The sequence below is a fragment of the Toxoplasma gondii genome, chromosome V (genome assembly GCF_000006565.2).
Source record: "Toxoplasma gondii ME49 chromosome V, whole genome shotgun sequence".
In the NCBI taxonomy this organism is placed as follows: Eukaryota; Apicomplexa; class Conoidasida; order Eucoccidiorida; family Sarcocystidae; genus Toxoplasma; species Toxoplasma gondii.
The window spans coordinates 1,663,737-1,681,686 of record NC_031472.1 but is presented as its reverse complement, the minus strand read 5'-3'; the positions used below and the strand labels follow the sequence as shown (position 1 = coordinate 1,681,686).

At 51.0% G+C, this 17,950-nt stretch overlaps 3 protein-coding genes across 3 annotated transcripts; 2 read left to right on the top strand and 1 right to left on the bottom strand.

The window, feature by feature from the left end:
- Nucleotides 1–2,246: 2,246 nt before the first annotated feature.
- On the top strand, nt 2,247–2,819 carry TGME49_286778 (hypothetical protein; the record flags this gene model as incomplete). The annotated part of the gene is made up of 1 exon (XM_018781996.1): nt 2,247–2,819. The coding sequence occupies one exon, from the start codon at nt 2,247–2,249 to the stop codon at nt 2,817–2,819; it is 573 nt and encodes a 190-aa protein (XP_018637770.1).
- Nucleotides 2,820–3,373: 554 nt separating this feature from the next.
- TGME49_286782 (MAM domain-containing protein) lies at nt 3,374–8,059 on the top strand (the record flags this gene model as incomplete). The annotated part of the gene is made up of 3 exons (XM_002369263.2): nt 3,374–7,036; nt 7,314–7,472; nt 7,811–8,059. The coding sequence occupies 3 exons, from the start codon at nt 3,374–3,376 to the stop codon at nt 8,057–8,059; spliced, it is 4,071 nt and encodes a 1,356-aa protein (XP_002369304.2).
- Nucleotides 8,060–9,778: 1,719 nt separating this feature from the next.
- TGME49_286790 (nuclear factor NF2) lies at nt 9,779–16,362 on the bottom strand. Its single transcript, XM_002369264.2, has 8 exons — nt 14,651–16,362; nt 13,893–13,952; nt 13,210–13,329; nt 12,728–12,820; nt 12,347–12,421; nt 11,793–11,845; nt 11,163–11,247; nt 9,779–10,844 (listed from the first exon to the last, which is right to left on the bottom strand). The coding sequence occupies exons 1-8, from the start codon at nt 14,867–14,869 to the stop codon at nt 10,608–10,610; spliced, it is 942 nt and encodes a 313-aa protein (XP_002369305.1). The 5' UTR covers nt 14,870–16,362; the 3' UTR covers nt 9,779–10,607.
- Nucleotides 16,363–17,950: the final 1,588 nt, after the last annotated feature.

Sequence of the window (17,950 nt, the reverse complement as noted above, 5' to 3'; positions counted from 1 at the left end):
AAAGAATACAGCTACGCTCATAGGAATATATAGACTACCACTGGAGTCTTCCTGCCGCACGGACACAGAAGTCAATCTTGTGTTACGGGCGTGGCATTTTCGTTATTTCGCCATCGCGGTTGAAGGCGGATTGTGGACGCTGGAGTACAGCCGTGTCGCTGCCAAATGGGAGATGTTTCCGCAGTCGGACTACTGGCAGAGAACGAACAGGATTCTCTGGTCCCCCCATTATTCGGTGGGACCAGAGGACGGCACTGCAGTAGGTAGGGGAGTACCGCGAGTGTGCGCAGACACGCACAACCAGATGAAAGCCTAAAACACGTAGGAGAGGAAGACATAGGCAACACAGAGAGGCCTCACGGGATCAGACGCGGCGACTAGTTTGCCGGAGACTCAAACATGCGTGGGAGTGAGAGGGAGTAAAGAAGGAGTTAAAAAGAGAGCCAAACAAGGACCGTGAATGTGTTTAGACCCGTGTCCCTACTTCTTCCTGGTTTTTCGATTATCGCTAAAGTGCAAAGGGAGGAAGGTGAAGCAGCCGAGCATCGTTATTCATAAAGATTATGGGACGAGGAAATGAATCGGGGTGCCTCACCGTTTGTGAGACAGCCACTACCCTAATTTCGTGTCAAGGAATGATGCGTTCTGTGGTCGAATGGGAGGTGGGGGAGGGAGGGAAGCCGAACTCGCGGTCGAGGGACTGTACACACATTGTTCTAAACGCCACTGCCCTCTTCACGAAAGTCGTAGCTGGAATATGCAGCACACGTGATAAATACCTTAGTAAACTACTGGAGAAGACAATTGCATGTACCAGGAAAAGCCGAAATGCTGATGATGTGATGTTGCTTGAATTCGGACAGCTCAAACAATAAAGCGCTTCTTTCGGTTTGTCAAAGAGTAAGCCGCTTTTTCCCTTAGCAACCTACAGAATGTAATCGCGGGTCGCGTATCTTACAAAAGAGTGACAAACACCAAAAGAGTGCAAAGAGAGGCAAGTCTTCACAACGCCAGGGGTTTCACTGACAGTACAGAGTAGTGACAGCGAACGTGTCGCTGTAAGCTTTCAAAAAGCCTTCCCCTCTCCCTCTCTACCAAAAACGGTGCATTATACGCACATACATGAATAGGTAAAGACCTTCCCCTGGGGAAGGGGCAGCTGATCGCCCGGCCATTAGCTATCCTCGAAGGCTTTCTAAACCGCCCTATTTCGCCCTGGGGATACTCAACAAGCTTGCCACCGTTGGTTCTCATTTCCTGGCAACAAATGATATTCATGCCTGGTCATGTTCGTTTTTCTGCCGGAGACAAAGTTGAGTGTATGCGGCTGAGGTCTGGTGGAAACCGACAGTCGAGGGCGAGACAAGCACCTGCCCATGTCTTCGCCTGTGCGATTGTTTCGGGCGCTGAAGATTAGTTTTCATACACTTCGATCCGATGGTCGTGTTAATTTTACACCCCTGATGACGGTGTACTGCTTGCGCAGTTGCTTTCTGGGAGCTATATACCGGTGTAGTGATAACGTTTTTTGTCATCTTTTGCACTGGACAAGGAAACCATTACTCAATCTTACGTGCGTGCGTTTCCTCTGCGCAGCGATGTGTTTTTCCAAGTGCTCTCGAGAGCGTTTTTTTCACGAATGACCTAAAATCTCACAAGAACAGGTTGCTTTCAATAACTCAGAGACCTTTCACCGGTTCCGCGTAACACGTCACGAGAGCAAGCGTATCGAGACCGTGTCAGTACGCTTCTTGACAGAAACCAATCTGGAGATAATGTGACTCTCGGATGCTTCGTCAGATTCGCAAAGAAGAAACTGTTATAGGTAGTTGCAAGTCTCAGGCAAAAATGTGTTAGAACTATGTGCCCCCGGGAACTAAACAGACAGGTGTACATGTGGAAAGACCCTTTAGACAAAGAGCAGAGGCGGCTGTCCTTTGTTTTTGATTATATGGATACGATCTTCTGCGGTCATCCCTTTCGAAGAACAACAAATGGATTCATTTCTTAGATCCTGTACGGGCTTCCTTTTTAGAGGAAGACTCGTTGGTTGTGCGCGGGCTGTTCCGCAGTGGAGGCTGTTCAGACTCATTGCTCTGTGGAGTCTCGTATGCCTCTGTTTGGTAGGTGATCATGTGTCCTCCCTACCGAAAAATGATGGAGGCGCCGAGCCTCAGAGTGGAAACGATGACAGGCAAACGACCGTATCCCGTCGCCTGGCCCCGTCCGCTGTTGCGGACTGCACGATGCTCATTTACACAGAGTCTGACCGGGAGCCGACGGTGATGAAAGACGGAACAAGCTGTCCCAATGCAGGCGGTCCGCGGGCGTTTATGCTCGATTCAGCTACTACGGTGCGATCTACTCCAAAACTCTTGGAAGTCGCACCTTTGAGGAGCCACCGATTCACGTGTCGTCCAGGAAAGCCCTGTAGTGTTGTTGTCACAGGATATGGCCTCCAAGAAAGCGACCATGTAACAATCCTTCCTGCTGACGGATCCTGTCCACCGGAGGATCTCGGACAGGCAGTTCAAGAGCAAGTGATCAGCTCAAAGCGTCAGATTCGCACCTCCAGCAAAACCACTTACGACTATTCAGTAAGGCCACAAAACGAACAGACCATCATGACTGTATTCGACTTGAAGCCCTTGGACGAAGGCAAGTACATTGTCTGCTATGCAACGAGCCGGTCGACTCGCGGAGAAGATCCGGTTGCCAAAGACTTCCACTACAAAGCAGGTGAAATCGGTAAGGATGTAATGCGTAGCCACAACACAAGTTGGAACCTGGCTACAGATAATGCCTCACAAAGCATGTAGTAGTCCAGTCAGTTCGTGCGCCCCCCCTTCTGACTGTGGAAATATGGAAAAGCTTGCCAAGTTTTTTTTATTTAATTAACTCACCGGTTTTTAGAGAAAAAATTAAAAACCAATACTTGCACTGGTCGCTAGAACCTCACTTGAAAGTAGTCGCGGTATTACGGGAGAAGACTCTCTAACACTTAATGCAGAATGATGCAAAGCAGTAGCCTACTCATGAAGCTGCGAGAATGGGCAGAGAAAGGTGATACTCACCAGGTTACTACTCTTTGGGTTTTCCGGAGAGATACGGAAGAAACTTGGGCCTTGCTTTTAGAATAATAATTTGAAGCTGTACTACGATCTAGACCTTCTTGGCCATGTGGCTGAGCACGAGAAAGAAGCGAGCATGAATCAATCAGGCTTTAGTTTGGTGGAGTCCTTCTCCGTGGAATAACGTTGAGCGTTCGTCGTTTGCGTGCTGTAGACAGGGCGAGAGCTCTAAATGCATCAGGCGGAACTGCGGGGAGTTCTTGTTTTCTCACTGCTTTTTTTCAGAGGTAGGAGCCGGTCTGATGAATTGTGACTTCGAGGAAGACATGTGCGATTTGATGATTTACCGAGATCATGAAGATATGGATTTATACTGGGTTCGTCATTCGGGGTCGACTGAGACACCAGGAACCGGGCCGTCGTTCGACCACACCTACGGCACTCAGCGAGACGGATCTTACATCTACATGGATTCGCCAGGGTACGTGGCCGGCGCAAGCGCGACTCTCATAGGGCCACCTACAATTTTCCCGCAGGGGCTCTTCTGTGCTCGCCTTTGGTATCACATGTGGGGAGATGATGTGAACTCCCTTAGAGTCTACATGCACGAATTGAAAGACGACCAAGACGCAACCGGGAACTGGGGGAAGCCGAGGCTCCTCCGAGTAGGTGACCACGGCGATGAGTGGCTAGAAGGAGGCTTTGAATTTCAGTCAGACGGGAAGACCGCTCAACAGTTGGTTATTGAATCCCTCGCTGGGTTCAGTGAGAAAGGCGATATAGCTGTGGATGATCTACGCATTGTCCCAGGGCGCTGCCCGGAGGAAATCAAGCGCGACTCGTACAACGCAGACTACATTTGTGGCGAGGTCCGCCTTCTCACCGGAAATTGGTCACAAGAAAAGTCTTGGTTCGTTGAAGGGGCTGTCTCCTGTGCTGGACGCGGTTACAGCTACGACAACCTCAAAGGCAACTGGGTCCCCTGTTGCGTTCCGCGGTATGGGCAGTACACTCTGGTTCTTCATGATGCTTTCGGAGATGGGTGGTCAGGATCTAAGCTTGAGTTCCGCTTCTTCGACCAGGTGCAGGAATTCGGTTCAGATTTCATGGGCATCGAGGACGGCGCCGAGAAAAAGTATACTCTGAACATCGGCCTTCTCCAGATTACACGGATAGAGGGAAGTCAAGACCGCATTGCTCTAGAGATTCAAGTAGCTCAGCCCAATTCTTACGTCTGGTGTGGCGCTGCCTTGTCTGGGTCTCCTGCTCCAACTGTTGAGGTTCTGAAGAAGTACGGAATTCGGTCTCAAGAGCAGACGAAGAAACCTGGAGACAGACTGCGTATGGAGATTGCGAACAAGCCAAACGACAGACGCATTCTGCAGCCAGCCACCGACTACAACATCTACTGTTACGCAGAGCCTGCTGCGTATGCGGCCGACCAGAATCAGGTGATGATGATGGACGACGCCCAAGTGGCTGCGTCCCGCGTGATGGTTACGACAGACAATAAGCCCCCAGAGATCACTGTTGAGAGCGTAGACGAAGAGTATACGGAGGCAAGCGTCAGAATCAGGAGTGACGAGGTGGCAACTGTGTGGTGTGCAGCTGAAGAAGTGAGCAAGGTGCCAACAGACGACGCTGGCCAGTCCCCGCCACGGAGTGTAATCAAGAAGGCAGGAAACAAAATCCAGATCGTCAAGGGAACAGAAAATACGCCTCAGATTCTAAAACTTAAAAACCTAATGCCCGATACTAAATACCGCGTCTACTGCTACGCAGAAGATCGTGCCCTGCCGAAACCGAACTTCACCGGTCCGGAGCAAGTGAGCGCCAAGGCGTTCGATCTCGTAACACCGAGCAAGGTGCCTGAGCTGAAGATTGAATCTTACAAAGCATTCGTCAGGGGATTCAAGCTCTCAGTGAAAACAGACACGCCTGCGAAGGTGTGGTGTGGAGCGGCTATGGCTGGGTCTGCTTTTCCAAAGAAAGAGGATGTAAAGCGTGTTGGTGCTACTGCAGAGGTCACAGATACCACGAAACCAGCGGACCTCGAAATTCGTGGCGTTCCACCGAACACACGCTACTCCATTTATTGCATGGCGTCTTCGCGGTCTGGAGCCTCGGAAATGACAGACCAACAAATGTGGGATGGAGCTCTCGAGGTGACGTCGTTCGGCAAATTCTGTGACATGCCTATTGAACCTGCAGTTCTTTCGGAGGGACCGGCGACTCCGTTCGATCCTCTGACGCCCCCGGAGGAATTCATGGTTCGCGACTTCATGAACACTCAGAAGAACCTGAGGCTCGAAGGCATCTACCGGATCAATTTGTTCCTGGACAAAGACGCGATTCTAAATCACTTCGAGAAGGGAGCGGAATTCCCCAAGAGGTACGCGCGCGTCCGCGCAGGCGTCTGCAACAACGGGAAAGGAGCTTACAGACAGTTCAAAGTCGGCCCTCTGGACACTGAAGATGCGAAGAACTTGAAGATAGAAGACATTGGAGAGCCTGTGGAAACTGACTGTGGAGGCTACAATCCACAAGGGGTGTTTGGACGTCGTCTCCTGGACCAAGAACAGGAAAATGAACTGGACGCTTTTCTTCATCGTGTTTTTGGGTACCACTTTGGTGTCAAGGCGTGCGTCTACGGGGAAGTCGACAACTGTTTGAATTTCGGCCCTCTTATCTACAAGCAGAAAGGAGATCAACTTGAAGAAGTATGGATCGGTCTGAAGACGCCGCCGAAGGAGCAGGGGGATTACGAACACAACCTCCCCTTTTACATTGTTGCGGAGCCGCCTGTTGCAGACGAAAAAGTAGACGTTGTGAACGCGGAGAGTCGTGACCGCGTCGCGCTCCTTTTGGAACACGTGAAAGGCTACTCACTGAATGGTGTGCAGTTCGATTCCCTTGACGAAATGTTCGAGACCGTCGACACAGCAGCCAATCCAGAACTCACTGTGGAAAAGCTCCGGGACGCTATGAGCGAAGTCAGGAACAAGCGAGAGGAACAAAGAGCCAATGCGGTCCGTCGACTAGCGCCGTATAACATTGGACCTAACCCTAAAGGGCGCGAGGGTTTGGAGTACCGCGTCGGTCCCGAGCACATTGAGCCGCAGGGAAAGAGGTACACTATTACCCACAATCCAGACTCCACCTCATACTCGATCAACTACGCAGGCTGGACGATGACGGTGACGAATGACCGCGACACGTCCCTGAAAATCTGGAATCTCCGCTTCAAAGACCAGAGATACGCCTTCGAACTTGGCGTCAACGAAGCCCTTGCCCACTACAGTGTAGCAGAGCGCCACTGGTATTTCATGGATTCGTGGTACGGCGGCCTGGGCGCGGCCGCCCGTCGAGTGCATCCAGGAATAGAATGTGCCAAGACAGGCACGGTCTTGTTCTGGGACAAGTCACTTTGCGTCTTCGAGGAAGACAAGGCTCGACCTCTCCGGTCACACTGGAAAGCTGGAGTCCTGCGAGACGCCGTGCCCCATTATGCTCTTGTCCTCCGACAGATCATCACAGTCAGCAACTACGACTACATCACCGACTACGTCTTCCACCAAAGTGGGTTTTTCGAGGCCACAATGGCGTTTACGGGTGAGCTGTACGCCGGGGTGGAAGTGCCATGGTACTCAGCTCGACAGGCCAACCACGGAACCCAGGTCACAGGGTCTATGCGAATGGGCGCTCTCCATGCTCACTTGGCCTCGTGGAAGATCGATTTTGACCTCGACGACTACAAATCCAACTCGATTGCCTGGCATGAGATCAAGCATGACACCGCGCGTCCCGGAGCGCTCAAAATCGACACTTGGTTCGCAGAAACGGAAGAGCAAGCGTACTACAAATTTAACGACACGCGCCCTCTTCATTACCAAGTTATCAATGAGGACCACAATGTCTACGGAAACGTCGGCGGATTCACTGTCCTGCCTCTCCCGACCGTTGCGGTGAGTGATTGTGAAGATTGTTGGTAAAACAACGGCGGAGTGGAGTGTTCTACAGTCGGGAAAAACCACATAGCTTTTCTGTGGCGGAGTCTTGACAGAAAGAAACATGAGTGTTTGTATTTTTGAAGGGCGAGTGCAGGAACGGAGCTGACTGGGTATGTCGTTGACCGTTTACCTAGGAGAAACCTGTACCATACAAAAGTGAACACTGTGGAAGATCTTCGGCCCTATTTTAGTCCTGGTTGTTCCCCGTTCTTTGTTTCCACTTGCAATGCAGATCCCCAATCCTGAGTTCGAGCTATATACCGGTCCCGCTGCCTGGGCAAAGTACCGTATTTTGACGACTTTGAGGAAGGAAGATGAATTCCATGGATCTCTGCCGCGGGATAATAAATATGCCTTGCGCCCTGCTGTTAGCATCGACCGTTATATCCGTGTAAGTTGCCGCTGTTCGCACAGGGTGATGCTGTGTTGCTGGCAGTAGATAAAGATTCGCTCTGATATAGTGATGTAAGCAGCTACCTACCCTCAGTAACAATTAAACACATGAAAATACTTGTTCAGCAGTATTTGCGGAGAGCGACCTTCCCAGCGAGGTATACTCTCGTTGCATCGCCCTATATATATATATATATATATATATATATATATCATGTTACGAACGGCTGCATGCGTCCATGAAGAAGGTCCAAAATCACCGCAGTCCTGATCCCTCCCGATCTCTACTTGTCTTATGCACCCCCCGGGATTCTCCGGTTTCCTGTGCTTTTGCAGGACAACGAGCCGATCCGCAAGAAAGATGTCGTCACGTGGGTTGCGTCCTCTGTTTGGCATATTCCTGTGATCGAAGATATGCCACAGACGCTCTCTCTTGGCAATACTCTCGGATTCCTTGTAAAGCCTCACAACTTTTTCACCGAGGATCCCTCAATGGACCTCCACAACTCCCTCGGTGGCGCCGTTCAGGACCCTGGCACGTGTGCGATCATCCGCCAGGAAACGGAGAAGTACCTGCAGGAGTAGAAATACGCTTACTGCCTCGTGAAACGGTAATTCCGCTCACGAGTCGAATCCCCATAACAGGAAATGTGGAAGAAGGCGAGGGAGGAGATACCTCTGCGCGGAAGAGAGGGCAAAAGGTCGACACGGTTCCTAAGCCGCACGCCCAGCAGAACGCAGGGTCTGAAAGGATGCTTGGCGCTCGAAATCGACCGCCGAGACCTAGCGACGTATCCACACAGGAAAGCAGACTGATTGAGGGGCAACGCTGCATTTAAGGATCTCTTTGCTTATACATGTAGCTACTACACCATCAAGGAAGTGTCGGAGCGTTGGGTTGTTGCTTGGTTTGCAGGTTATGGAGAGGGGGTTTCTCCAGCGTGTCAAGCAGACATGCCACACTTGAACAGAAGGTCCGTTTTTTCAGTTTGAGCGGACGACGAGCTCAGTTGTCTTGCGCTCACTACCGTGTGCTTTCGGTAACAACTCACAACATCTGAAAGTCTTCAGGTTTTCGCCTCCACAGTCGCTTATATAGAGAAACGCAGCCCCCTCTTCAGAGTTAAGACAGCTTCGTCGACAACCAGCCGTCTGAACAGCGAGTGCCACGCTTCCCTCCTGAACCCCAACTGCTCCTGCACACTGGAAAGCGACCCTGTTAAAATGTATCCGACACATCTCTACACATACGGGCCGACACGTATTCACATGGTTGTTGACGCATTCATGTACGGAGAAATCAACTTGATATACAAGACAAGAAACTACCTGGACACTCTTGCACTTTCCTACGGAATCCCTGCTAACTACCCCCCCCATAGAAGCGGGGGAGCTGCCGTTAAAAAAACATCGCCACCCTTCGGGTCTCCATTATGCATTTTTCTCCTGCCTGTCTCCAACACATCACGATAGCCCATTGCACTCACCTAGAGTAGGTACATAGCGCTTCCCGCAAAACATAGGCATTGACCTCACGCTCTCTAGATCTGACTGGATACAGAAACAAACTCTTGAGGTTGCCTGCCCTTCATCGAATCCTTCAACATGGGCACATCGTTCCCTTTGACAACTTCTCGACTGCTGTCCGAGCCTGTAGCGATGTTTTTTCCGCGTTTGTCATTTCTGCGCATCTCGTGTCCTTGTTCTGGTGTCAGTGTAAACAGTGGCAGCTGAATACGCTGCGCAAGTTTCTGCTTGCTTCCCCACCCATTCAGAAGCCCTTGCCCAATTTTCTACAGCTTCATTAACTGGATGCGCGCGTGTCTAAGGGTTGTTAACAAAACAAAGGATGAGACAGAAGCAAAGAAGCTGGGGTATCGGAAGAAAGCTCGACCGTTCGAATAGGAGGGAGGGGGGTAATTTCCGCGGTAGCTTGGTCCAAGAGACAATGCAGTGTGGAACTATGCATCAAGACAGGATCGTGTAGTGCAATATCCGTCCCTGCGCTACTCATACAAGCACACCTGCGGTATTTTCTACAGTAAATAGGAGATCAAAACCAAGGGCAGTTTCCTCAGCTGTCGACCCCGTCTGGCACTCGACCACCCTCCAAATGAAACAGAGCAAGGTAGACGGAGGTACGCAGCGGAAGAGAAGCTGCTTTTATCTTCAAGGCATAAACCAGCAGTCCAGCTCTCAGTCTAGACCTTCGAGAAAAAGCTACAAACTGTACAAGGAATGATTACCCACATTTGCGTCTACGTTGAATTTCGGTTACACACGTTAGACGCGAAGATCTGGGCTGAGTTCTTTCCTACCCTGGTGGTTTTACGCTTACACGAAACTACCACGCTTGTCTCTTTTTTCAGTGCACTGCGTCCTTGGGATCCGATCAAAAGAGTTTCCTAACGGTACTGGGTACTCGGAAATTTCGTTCGGTCTTGTGAAACGACTTCCTACACCGTTTCGTGGCAAGAAGTTTCCACAGCCTCCGCACACGGCCCCCCCGCGGCGGCTTTTCGCCATGAGAAGTGAACGAAACCAAAGGGGTAGTCGAGAGCGTTATGGACGCAACGGCGCTGTGTGCCGCAAAGGCGAGTCCGCAGCCATTTTAAAACGCGAGAAACCCACGAAGACACCAAGCCAGATGCAGCACGAAGGCACTCGTCTCAATCTCCGCCGCCTTTGCGCGCCGCAGACAGCTCCTGCCACGCACCCTGTCCCCCTCAGCGCAGACGTCCAATCGGGAGCACAGTTGCCGCTCAGGTCCTCCCAGTGACGCGTCGAGACCCGCTCTCAGTGCGACAGTTCAGTTCCCCGAAACCGGCGGTTCGTCCGCCTTTTCGTCCAGAGCGACACACGAAATTGCGACCCTACTCGACAGAGTGTACCGCACAGCAGAGGATGGCCTGAGACAAAAACACTGCCTCCGCGAGGCGTTTGCCCGCGCGCATCTCTCCTGGCGGTAACGAGAGGCTGCCCTTTTGAGGGTGACTCCAGGGAGCGCAGACGCTCCATACACGGTTTCTCGTCAACGACTCGGCGCCAGTGGCCGCGGCGCTGCGCGTGGAACACGACCCCCACACTCCAAGCGACCCAGACACCGCGAGTTCTCTGTACATTGGAGCGTCAGCTAGCTTTTCGTCTCAGATACTTTGTCGCTCGCGTCATCCGAGTCTGCAGAGAGTCCTTTCTTCGTCGCGCGCGGCTCAGAGGTGTCGAGCTCGGTGCACATCGCTCTCTCGTCCTCGCCAGCTGCCACGGTCTCGCCCTCGGCCTTCACCTCGGAGCTTTCCCTGTCCTCCCGCCCCGCAGCGGAGCCTTGCGGCCGATACGTGTAGTCGGTTTCTTCGATGTGCTCGATTTTCGTCTGAACAAGCGGAAGGAGACACACACCGTTGCCAGTGTCGCGTTCCCTCGGTGTAGCACAGGTCGATGCTTTCACAGGGCACAACTGGAGCACCGTGGCCAATCCTCACCTCTGCAGAGCTTGCGGTCTCCACCCTGCAGTCTCTGCCGCGTCACCTGCTCTGCACGCTCGGCGACAAACAACGCTCCCCTGCAGAGCGCCGCAGGCTCACCTACACACCCGCTTCATCCCACCGAAACTCAGGTGGACATACACACCTGAGCGGACACCCGCCGCGCGGCGCGAGTGCGGAGATTTCGAACTGCTCAAAACACTCACTCGAATCCACAACTTGGTCTGTTCTTGCAGTCGCCGTGTGGCGTCGTCCCATTTCGCAGGAGCCCAGAAGAGAGTCGGTTGCGCTCTGCGAAGAAGACGCAAACGGGGAAGGCCGCAAGTGAGACGGTGACAACACACCGCTGCGTTTTCCTCTGTTCACCGCAGCGGGTCTCTGCACGCGTGACACCCCGAGGTCCCCTCCTGACGCAACATCTGAACTTCCTTCTCTCGTTCTTCTCTCTCTTGTTCTCTTTCCTCATCTCGTTCTGCTTCGCTCCACAGACTCGAGAGCGACCTCACAGCTCTGGACGCTGACAAGCGACTACACACGCGTCTACACACAAGAGTACACACCGATGATATAATCGACCTCTCTCTCGCTGTCTTTATATATACATATATATATATATATATATTGATATACATATATATATAGATATATATATATATATATTGATATATATATATTGATATATTGATATATTGATATATAGACTTAAGGACATATGACAGATGCTGTGCCACGAAGGCGAACAAAGTGTTTTGTGGACCTTCAGCTTGCTTCGCCGCTGCCTCAAAAAAGGAAGCGCCCTTCACCGCGGCGTCCGCAGCTCCTGCCTGCAGACTCACTCGGTGCCGATGAAGACTTCCATGTTCTTGTAATGCTTGGCGAGGTGCAGGCGCTGAAAAAGGAAAGACGCAAACGGGCTATCCATCGAGACAGGGACAACTCTCGAAATCGGAGACATCCCTCGTTGAAACGCCACACACAAAGAACGCACGCACTCACACGTGACCGTAGACACAATCTACGAATCTACAAATTTATATATACATATGTATACATATATAGCTATATATATCTTTATATATATATATCTATATATATATCTATATATATATATATCTATATATATAAATATGTGTAAATACACACACATCTCAATGGGACACTAACTGAAATTGTGCACTCACGAAACACACATACGTCAGGAGACAGACAACGTCTTTACCTTGAGTTCGTTTCCTGATACATAAACCTACGAATCTAAATAAATATATCTACATAGAAATATATATATATATACAATCGTACATACATATGTATATTTAGAGACGTATATCGGTACCGAATTGGGGATGTCTACGATAGATATACGGAGGGGGATAAAGAAAGTCTTTACCATGAGTTCGTTCTCTTTATTTGACAACTCTGTGGAGACTTCCTCCAGCCGCAGTTGCTCTTGCTGTCTTCTTTCCTGTGAAAAGCACAAAAACGAACGCCACGGTGCTCCAGACCTAGAAACTAGCTCGAAATCCACTTCGCAAACAGGCCAACATAAAGGCATGCAGACATATGCGCATGCAAGTGCACCCCAAAAACCGGAACGCCTGAAAGTCCGACACACGGATTTCAAGGCGGCAGAGGCTCCTGGCATGTATCCCCCGAACTGGCGAAGCACGCAGAGAGAAGAGAAAGACGAGTTTCCGACACTGGTGAGAGACAACAAGTTGTTTTTCTTCGCAAACTGAGACGGGAAGGACTGACACTCCCTCAAACTCACCTCCCACTCAAGACGAGCAATTTTCGCGATGTTCTTTTGACTCATCGCCAGCTTCTGAGCAACACGCTCCTCCTGCTGTTTCTGCTTGTGCGCCTGGACAGAGACCGCACCGCGCATGGAGTGCATGCAATGCCATAAAAAACGAAACATGCAAAAACGACCTTCGAGAGGTACGCATGCATCGGGTCGCATTTGAAAAACGCGTTTGGCCTGACCGGAACAACGCAGCGAGCTAAAGAGATACCGACACCATTTGAAACGTATTACTCGAGTCACACAATTTACATAAATGACAAGAAACCATTCCAAGTTCCAATCCACTGGTACAGAATACATATATGTATATATCTCCACTCTCGAGTTGTACGTACACCTTGTCTTCTGCACCACTTCTTTCTTCTTTGGCTGCCCTGTGGTCTTTGTTTTTGTCTTCTTCCGTTCGCTCTTTTCTCTCGATTTCCGCGTTTCTCTCTTCTCCTCACCAGATCTGTCGACTGCTCCATCAGGAGTTGCCGCTTCGCTCGCTGCAGATGCCCGGCGAGCGCACCAAACATCCGCCGGTTCCGCGTCGCCGTCTTCTCATCGGGGGCCTCGAGCTTCGGCTGGAAAACAGACGACACACGTCGCGCATTCTCTGTCCTTGGTGCCAGCCTGTTCAGGCTGGAGTCCCTCCTCCTCTCTCCCGCAGAAATGCGCAAAACGGAGTCTACATGCATGCATGCCCATACCCGCGTATAGACGCGAATATATGGACATGTGAGGAAAGCTTCGCGTGAATGCGAACAAGCGAAAAAAACAATTGGTAAAAATGGGCGAAGAGAAACAAATGTAAAACCTCTGGAGGCGTCGGTGCGCGCACTCAGGCTCTCAACGCAGACGTCAAAAGAAACACAAGGGTACCAGGATGTGGAAAAAGGAACCTGTGAGCATCTCCCCAGAAACAAACAGATCAAACGAATTCCCTTGGACACAAAGAGGCCACTACACATATGCACGTCCACACATTGATATATGCGAGCACACAAACATATACATCAGTATACGTATATATATATATATATATATACATATTTGTGTATGTATGTGTATGTATGAATGTGTGTGTCAATGCGTAAGACGCGGCCACTGTAGGCGCTTTGCGCAGCGTCCCTCGACTTGGGCTTACGCGTTTTTCCACTTGGAACTCCTCTCCCTCGAAGGAGTAAGTGACTCGGTCGGCCGCAACCTGGAAATCCGAGGAGCACGCAGCAAGTCGGAACTGAAAGACGACGTTTCGTCCTACAACCGAGTCGCGAGAGGACGCCTCAGATGGAGCGTGGACTTTTTGAGCGTTGCCGAGTGCGCAACTCAAAGATCAGGTTGCGTTCGGAAAAGACTCACCAGCAAACGACTGCGGAGGGGGATTCTGTGTGTACAGACACTCCAAATACCTTCTGCCCCCCTCTCCTTGTCTTTATCAACACAATTATACACACACGTACACACACATATACCTCCATATACACATCTACCTATACATCCATAGATATCCACATATATCTATATCTATATATATATGTATATCTATATATATCTATATATTTATATATATATATATATATTTATATATATATATATATATTTATATATATATATATATATATATATATATATATACGTATGCATCTCCATATGAATCGATGCAGGTATCTTTGGATGTGTATGCGCCTCTTTTTCTCTGACCCACTGTGTTTTAAACCTTTGTCTCTGCATCTTCCTCAACGCGCCTCTCTGCATATATCCCCCCGTCCACAGCTTTCTGCTCTCGATATCTCGATCGCTCTGTTTCTCGCTGTATTTTCTCCTTTGACTCCGTCTCTGTCTGCAAATGGCTGACTTCCATGTTTCACTCTTTCAGTTTTTCTTATTCGTCTCCAGACGCACTTCGGCTGAATTTCCGAGCGGCGTTTGGACGGGCAGTTGAGGGAGTTCTGAAGAAGCGTCGAGTTCTCTTTTTTGCGGCAGAGAAGGCGCAGACGCCTCCGGCTTGTCCAAAGAGAACAACTCGCCTGGCGGCCGCCGCTGCTGCTGCAGACGTCGGTTCAGTTGTCTCTGCTCTGTCACGAGCTTCCGAATTTCCTGCCGCAGACGAGACTCACTCATCTTGCTCAGCAGAGAGCGAGAGGACAGGCAACGAGGGAAGAGAACGACGAAAGCTCAGAGAGTGAAAAGGGGAAGAAAGGAGCCAAGAGACGGCGAGAAGGAGGAGAGGGCGCGGAGGAGGAAGACAGCAGCCACCGGCACGCGCAGAGCGTGAGCACAAGAAGTAAAAACAGAATGAATGAAGCGATGAAGGGCAAGGGGGGACTCGGGAGAAGAAGCTGGAAGAACTGAGAGACGGAAGAGGCAAGAGAGGAGGATGGAGAGACCCTTTAAGAGAAGAAGGACGAGGATACGAGAAGCCAAGGAAGACAGAAGAGCAGAAAGGCAGAGTGGAAACGAAGCTCGAAGACGGAAAGATGAGACAGACGGGAGGTACAGGGGAGAGGGGCAAGTGAGGGAAGGAGAAAGAAAAACGGAGACGAGACGCGAAGACGTCCTGAAGCCGCCGTCCGCTTCTTCAAGATAAAAGGAACTCTTAAAACAAGCAGTCGCGCGGCGCAAGAAGCACCAGAAAAAACCGCGAGCTGTCTGTGCACGGGAGAGGGGACAGAGGAAACGCAAAGAAGAGACAGGTCTGCGGAGAGTTTTCGGTGACGAAGAGGAGAAGCAGGCGACGAATCTTCTCTCTGAGAGTTGAAGTGGATTTGCTTCCGTTCCACGTTCGAGCTTTCTGCCTCGGAACGAACACAAGAAAGTGATGGCGAGGAGGGCAGAAAGAGAGCAGAGACCCACTGTGCTGAATGCAAAGAAGAGGCGACAGAGGCGAGGCAGACCGCCGATGAGGTCCGGAATCTCAGGATGCCTCGCCGCCGTTCTTCAGAGGCAGGGAAGCAGCAACTCACTGGGTGAACAGACACCCAGAGAAGCAGCGGCCAGCGGAGACCCAGGGAAGGCAGAGCGGGGAAGACGCAGAGCAGCGGGGAAGACGTAGAGCAGCGGGAAGAGACAGAAGAGAAAGGCGCTGTTTCAGATTGAAGGGGCGAATCGAAAGACGAAAGAAAGCTCCAGTTTACACGAGAGGAACGAGGGAGAAGAGAAAAGCCGGAACGACTCCGGTGACTCTTCGGCCATAACTGGAGGTGCCTGTACACCCGAGAGGGGCACGTCGCGATGAGCACATGGCCGTCGCGGAAGTTGAGAAAATGGAATTCCAGAAACGCAGCCAAGAAGCGGAGAACGCAAGCGAGAAATCCGACTTTTTGCGAACTCTCTCGAGTGGAAGACTCAACAGCTGCGGGAGGCGCGGGTGGAGACCGGCGAGAAGAGCGACGGGTCGCGGCGTTTAAAGCAGTGAAGCGGGAGAAGCGAAAATCAACGGGAAGAGGCAGCGAAAGGAAACAGCGACATTCAAGGCAAGCGCTGCGGTGTATGTACACTTGAGCGGCGAGAGCCTCGAGCTGGGCAGAGCCTTCCTCATGGACGAACGCTGTACGCGTCTTTCCTCACAGTTGGGAGGCGGGATGCTGTTGCAGCGGGCGTTTGCCTGTTTTTCTTCCTTGAAGGAAATGTGAGTTAGTCGACAGAGACACTTTCATCAGAACGAAGTCGCGGAGAAAACGTCGGAAACACTTGCCTGTGACCCGCAACGGTCGGTTCCGCACAAAAGCGCGTGTTGGCCTTGCATCTGCATGCACGTGTGCAGTGTACAGACACCTGAAAACGGGCCGCCGGGAGAGGCCTCTCTCAGGTGGACGGCGAGGCTTTTTCCGCAATTGCTTCTCTTCTGAAGGACGCTGAAAGGTGTGCAGAGAGGGATGCTTCTGAGGAAAGGATTTGTGCGAAGAACGCGGCCAACACTGGATTGGCCAAGAGGAGGGACTTTCAGGGCGGAGAAAAAGCAGCGGGAGGCGAAGGACAGAGAGCGGCTTCGGAGGCCTCTTTTCCGACCGGATGCAAGTCCTCACGAGCTGTTCACGACCTCTAAATCAATCACACTCATCGGGTACAGAGGTGCGCAGCCAGCAAGGATCAGTTATTTCAGTGAAGACTCTTCTTTCCAGACTGTTTGAACTGTTCAGAAAGAAATACTCCTCAGGGTGGATTGGGATTCCTCGACCTGCAGTCGCGTACAAGCTGTTCAAGCACTGCGAGGCTCGCTTTTTCCGTAGTCCTCTCCCAGCACGCTAGAGAAAGCGAGGCGGCGGGAGGGGCAGGAGAGAAGGAGGGAGATACAAAGCGTTGAGGGAAGCGGTTTTTTGTCTTATTTGGAGGCACAGAGACGAGTGCCTGCAGTTGAGCGACGTGCGAGACGACCTTTGTGTCTGTGGGGGGACAACGTCTGCTTTTTCTCGCTACAGTTCGTTCTCTCGAAGTCGTCTCTCGCTTCGCCTCTGTTGCGGCGAAGAGCAGTTCGCTGAGAGACAGAAGGCAGGAGAGCGCAACAGCGAGAAAGCCGTTCGCCTCTCGATGGGGTGTACGTACGGCGTCTTCTGAAGGGATGTAGGGTGTGAGGGGACAAGGCAGAAAGAAGTCAGAGAGAAAGAGTTAAATGGCCCCATGCAAGACGACAAAAGCGGAGCCAAGGAGTCCAAAAACACAGACAGGGGGTGCTGATACAATCCGAGGATGAGAACTCCCCAAACTTGACTGGTTTGGAGTTTTTTTTGGTGTGCGAGTTCCGTCAAGTCAGAAGCGGCCCGCTGCACTATAGCGATCAGATGGCTTCTACTCCTTGGAGACCATACTAACGGCCGAGAGACAGAGACACACTGTGAGACACAGAGAGAGGGAGACACTGAAAGTCGCGGAGGTAGGTACAGATAAATAGATAGATAGATAGATAAGGATGGAGACGTCTAGGCGATTCGACCTACAGGCCTACACACACAGAGATAGAAATAGTTAGAGAGAAGCAGAGACGCATACTTGCAGAGAGACATTCATATTGAAAGAGGGACGGACACCGACAGATATATATATATATATATATATATAACTGTAAAATAGAGAGAGGTATACATATTGTATAGAGGGAGGATTGTTTTTCTTGGCTTGTTTCGCATTCCTCACACTTGCCTCTCTGCCGTCTCATTTTCCCTGCGCATTCTTCGTAGTTCCTTCACCTTGGTTTCCCACCTTTCC